At 37.2% G+C, this 6000-nt stretch overlaps 1 protein-coding gene across 3 annotated transcripts in view; it reads right to left on the reverse strand.

Annotated features, from left to right (window-relative positions):
- Positions 1 to 2958, reverse strand: part of LOC306991894 (molybdopterin synthase catalytic subunit) — a 7242-nt gene extending 4284 nt beyond the window's left edge. For 2 of the 3 annotated variants that reach the window (XM_079600155.1, XM_079600154.1), the window contains exons 1-5: positions 2854 to 2958; positions 1803 to 1942; positions 1506 to 1622; positions 618 to 771; positions 396 to 519 (exon numbers count right to left, since the gene is read on the reverse strand). In XM_079600155.1, coding sequence (XP_079456281.1) covers positions 396 to 519; positions 618 to 771; positions 1506 to 1620 — 393 coding nt within the window. In that variant the 5' untranslated portion in view covers positions 1621 to 1622; positions 1803 to 1942; positions 2854 to 2958. The remainder of the gene's footprint in view (positions 1 to 395; positions 520 to 617; positions 772 to 1505; positions 1623 to 1802; positions 1943 to 2853) is intronic. The other variant, XM_079600153.1, reaches the window with a different exon arrangement.
- Positions 2959 to 6000: the final 3042 nt, after the last annotated feature.

A 6000-nucleotide genomic window follows, 5' to 3' on the forward strand; every position in this document is an offset into this window, starting at 1 on the left:
ACTACCAAAAAGCATTAGGCGCAAAACTAGCTACCGGTAGTCTCTACTGAGAAACATCTGCAACCCTGTTACCCATTCTGGCTTTCTTTATTTACATTTTACTTTAAGTCGTCGCATCAATCGTGTCTCTTCAGTGTTTAAGCTTGTTATTACAAGAAATTAACAGAATCAAACACATTGGTTTTATGTGACGCATTATGGTTTTCAAACCTCCTATCAAATGTAAGAAGGAAATAAACATTTATTTTGACCTCCTGAGGCAGACAAATAGCATTTACTGAAGATTAATCACCTTTTAATGACCATTTGTAAAAAAAAAAAAAAAAAAACTTTTTTTTTTTTTTCTCTGGGGTTACACAGAAGTCATGCACTACTAGGCATGTTCAACTTCATACCTTTTTCCAGATTGGTACAGTGGCTTTGAGTGTGTCGATGCCGTACTTCACCGCCTCCAGGGACTCACTTCTGTGCGGTGATGAGATCCCTATTATAACGCTTGCTTCCGTTACAGGAACCACACTGTGTGTGGACAGAGCAGGGAGAGAACACAAATATTCTTTAGATGTAAAAATATCAAGCAATGAACTCACATTATCTAAACAAACTGCGAGACTCACCCAAGTCTATGTTGTATGCAGATATGTCTGACGCTGGGCCACTTTGTCCTGATATCACTGCAGATCTTCCTCAGTTCTGACTCTGCCATTGGAATGTATGCCTCATATTCAAGCCGTATTACTTTCTTCCCCTCAAAATTATCTCTGGTAGTCCCTGAAAAAGGGGATTACATTCGAATCCTTCATTTCACCATTCTGCTCTGGTGGTGTATCTGCTTGGAGGGATCAGGGTCTCCTCGACATAGATGGTACATTTTGCATCATGTGACCAACTAACAGTTTTAACCTTAATATTGAAATAGACCAAGAAACATGGGAGGGCGTTCTGGACAGGGTTCACTCCTCGTCTCTCGGTGCACGTCATGCTCTAATACAATGCAAGGTGGTTCATAGATCCCACTGGTCTAAATGCGACTTGCTCGGATGAATCCAACCATTGATCCAGAATGTGATAGGCATCCCTTGGGACCAGCCACACTAACGTTATTTTGTCACTTTTTGGGAGCAGTATGCTAGCAGGAGCCGTTTACCTCCAGTCTTTGTGCTAAGCTAGGCTAGCGGTGGATGCGTCAGACAGAGTTACGGCACGCACGGAGATGACAAGGGTATGTATGGACTTGTATCTAACTCTGGGGGATACGGTGAATAAGCTAAAGTCCCCAAAAGTCGGCGTGTTCCTTTAATACACGGATTCATTCAGAAACTAAACACTGCAGTGTGTTGCTCAAAAACGCACAACAGTTCTGCTATTTCTGCTCTCTGAAGCCTTTTTTGTAATGATTTTGTGTTTCTAAAATGTTTAAATTAATCATAAACAAAAAAATATATATGTATCTGTAAGAAAGCCAACTCTAAACAGAAGCAATGATCCAACTACAAAAGACTGACCAATAAACAGAGATATAGCGCCACAGGAGGGACACGTCACAGATTCAGAGACGCCATCAGCAGAAAGCTTGTCCGTCGTGAGTGTAATTAGATCTTGACCCTGATCTGCAGCCATACCTTTAAAAAAACAGAAAACATGAATAAAAAAATAATAATACTTTCTATATATACAAAAACACACACAAAAACATGTACCGGTATGTATATATATATATATATATATATATATATATATATAAATATATATATATACTGTACATACAGACAGACAGATAGGCTATCAGATTTGATGCTCACCTTGGTAGTTGGTTTACCCTCCACTAAGGGGTGGTATGATGGCCACCTCGTCTCCCTCTCTGAGGCTCAAGGGCTGCGCACACAGAGGCACGTACTCCTGCCGCACTGCCAGGACCACCTGATCCCGTAACACTGACAGTCTGGCAAACAGGACAAACACGCGCTCAATAAGAATCTCATCAGATTCAGAACATAACCAATAGAAAATAAAATAAAATTAACAGATGCTCAATCAGAAAATAATAGGTTAACTCATTTGTTATTCTAAGCATTATTTATATTATTTAGAGCATGCAAAGTACAATACAATTTAAAGAACTCTTCAGAAGGCAAAGAAAGACACATATGCATGAAATATTTTACACTGCAAATACCCAATATTATTACATGAAACACACACACACACACATATATATGACATGATAATGTTAGTTAACATAATATGCCAGAAAGTTAAATTATAAATATGTATTATTTTATTATTAATAATATTACACACATAATAACAATTATTACGTCAAATAATTAATATTATAAGTAAACATATATACTAAATAACAATACTAATTACCATATGTAATACAATATAACAATTTGAAGTTGTACACTGAAGGAGCGCAACGCATAAACAAAGTCTCTGGTTGATGGACTGACCGCATGTTTGATTATAATGTGTCGATCACTTGCAATGTAAATAGCACTGATTTAAAAATCCTACATAAGTATTAATATAGTTGAGGTAATAATTCACCTCGGATGTCTGGTCTCCAAGTCCTGCCACAGCTGTAGAGATGTTATGTTTGACGGAACAGTGATGTTCTCCGCTTTAAGTCCCGTTAATTCGGCACTTTTTGCAAAGTACAGAACCGACACCTGCTTAACGTGTAGATATATGGGCTATTATGACAATATGGACAATTTCGTAACTGTTGCCAAAACATTCAAGTTTATCGAATGCCATTACGTGATATAAATGTTATTAGTTATTTCTATATATTTTTTGCTTGCAGGTGACTGATCAGAAAATGTAATGTTTCGAAGGCAGACTTACCTCGGTATTCATGTATGTACATTGACCGGGCACACATGTAAAGTTCAAACACTCGCAGGCTCAGCGCGTGCTGCTGCTGTCAGCTCGAGCTCGTCTTCCTGAGAGCCGGAATCCCATTGGTTCTGCTTCAGGTCAGCTGACTCGTGGCCAGGAAACAACCAGATCATGCTTTGTTCATTCAGGAATTCAGTCAACCTTATAAAGGCATAAAATTTCATTTTATAAATTCGCACTTTTCCTCCTCTATTATGTATTCTATAAGATTTTATCCTATCCTTTATCCTATTTAACCCGTTCCTGAAATTAGCTCCGCATTTCCATCATTCACCGGCAGATGTCTCCAAATTCACATGTCTAACTGGGCCATTCACCAACCTCAGAGTTCAATGTCCTTAAATATAATGTATAAAGCACTTTCTTAATGGTTACGTGTAAAACACTACATACATATTATAACCTTTAAGCTTTAAGTATAGCCTACAAGAAAAATAAAATAAAAACAACGGATCAAACGCACGACTCGCCATTATTAAACAGCCGATGGCTGTTGTTGTTGTTCAATAAGACGATTCTGTGTGGCCTTCGATCAATCCAGTGACATATCTAACCACAGACCACAGCTGTGCAACTTATGTCCCCGTTTCACAGTGATAGTTATTAACAACGTGTGGTAGGGGACACTTGCAGAGTCTTGCATTTCTCCCAATTTTCCGACAGAGGGACAGCAAGGCAGCGGCTACCTCAGACAGATCTGGCAAGCCGATCAACATTTATTTCTTAAAACTAGTAGCCTATCTATTTTATGTAACCAGTAGGCATAGGCCTACTTAGTCACCATGAAATCAAAATTGACCATTCTTATTTTTTTTAATGGAATATTGCCGTATTTAGTCTATTACAAATAATTTAATAGTGCATATATTTTTTTTTTAAATCCATACCCTTGTAATCTTTAATCAAAATAACTTCCTCTTGCAGCTCATCTCTTCTCTGGTGACGTGTTTACTGGCAGGAGGGCGGGGTAACCTGTCACTCACATGAGAATCTGAGATCCACCAATAGCAAACCACAATCCAATCAATTCTGGACAAAATCAAGTCATGCCCTACATTTGTTCTGGTTCGAGAAGCCGTTTAAATCGGCTTAACATTCCTGAGCCACAATCCTTATTCTGAATTCAATGCCAAAAATGTCCTACTAATTGAAGTCACTTGTCAGCATTGTAATAGTAGAAGCAAATAAGGAATAAGTCAAATAAAGGTTCCAACAGGGTGTTTTCGTATAGCGATGCAACAGAAGAACTATTTTCAGTTCCTCAAAGAACCCTTCAGTGAACAGTTTTTAAAAGAATAATTTCTTGATAGTGGAACATTTTAATAAGATTCCGTGGATGTTAACGGTTCTTCGTGGAACCACAGAGGCCAATAAAGATCTTTTTTAAGAGTGTATCTGATAAGAACTTATTTGCATGGATGTAACACCTCATCCAAACACCTGGTCTACACTGCAAGTTCACGACGTCAGCAGCGTCACAGGAGTGTGTCGTGACGCGTCACTAGTTGTGTAGACGGTGTGTAACTCAACACCCTGATTGCTTCCTTTTGAAGGAGGATTTGTTGTGCTATATTTACAGGTTTGACCCTGGGGAGGACCAAACAACTGTCTCAACTATTATTAGAATGACCGTATCCTTGAGTCTATTATTACCCGTCAGAATTCACAGTATAGACCACTTTAAAAGATGAACGCTTATCGCCCAAACTGAAATGGATGGAAAACTGTCTGGATATTCAAAGCAGAGGACTCAAAGTTCATATGAATCCCATGACACAGTGATGCTGTTGCATTGTAGGACATTATATGTCTGGTTTGCTGTACAAACAGCTATATTCACTGATAAAGAGTAAACAATTTTTTTTTAAAGTGAAAGTTTATAGTAATCCACCTTATACTGTTATATAGGCCATCATTTTGTGTCCGGCATTAACAAGTAAAAACTGATTTTAACTGTGATATTCTAGCCATTTTTTTAACACATCAGCAAAAATCCAGTAACTTTGGAAACATTTTTATGTATTCTTCTATTATGTATTGTAATAGACATAAAAAAAAATCCAAGTTAGGTTAACTATAACTTGAATACTGTACAATTTCATAACTAAAAAATATCTCATAATAACAGTCTCATCCTCTTGTGAACTCTCTTTCATCATCTATAAATATTATTATGTTTGCCGGCTGTGCGATTTTAAATAGTCAACCCTGTTACCAAGTTGCCATGATTTTGTACAGAAAATATTTGCATTAATTTAAACCTAATTAATTTTTCTTATAGACACCTTTCAAGACCTGGAGCACAGGGCTAGTAATGGCAATATAGTATAAAACTGTCAGCCCTGTTATTACTGTGGGCACAGCTCTATTCCAACATTACATTTGGTTACACTTTATTTTAAGGTGTCTGTGTTACCGTGTAATTATACATTTAACTGTGTAATAATAATTAACTACATCTAGCCTACTTACTATAGGGTTAGGGTTATTGGGGTGTGGTTTAGGGAGTTATAATTATGCATGATTTGTAACTACATGTAACTTTCGTAACAAGGACACTGTAAAATAAAGCGTTACCTTACATTTTATTTAGCCTCAGATGGCACTTCCCAATGTATTAACTCTGAACATTTGAAATTTCTGAGAATATTTACAATCCTACAACAATCAAAGTTTTTTTTTTTTTATCCTTTTTTAATCACATAAAAAATAAACGATTTATTCTGTAATTTAGCAGAACCGGGTTCTGTTTGATACAGTTCAAACTCAAAGTTTGGCATATGTTGAGAGAAAAAACTATTTAAATCAAATAACTGTTGTAATAATCAGCCTTTTATCCACAATAAATGCAAACAGACCCCCAAATCACTTTGCTGCGGTTATCCAACTCTTTGAACCCTATTAAAAACATAGCCCCAAATCATAATGTTGCTCTTGAGGGGAGAAAGTTTCTAGACTTACACATGTCACCTGATAAATTTCGGTGGGCAAACTATTACAATGCTCTCCCCACCCCCTATGAAGTATGAAGACCGCCCACCACAGGCATCCAACTCGAGACCCCATATAGATTTAAAAAGCGAGCCGGATTCC

The sequence above is a fragment of the Phoxinus phoxinus genome (assembly GCF_949152265.1).
Source record: "Phoxinus phoxinus genome assembly, chromosome: 23".
NCBI lineage: Eukaryota > Metazoa > Chordata > Actinopteri > Cypriniformes > Leuciscidae > Phoxinus > Phoxinus phoxinus.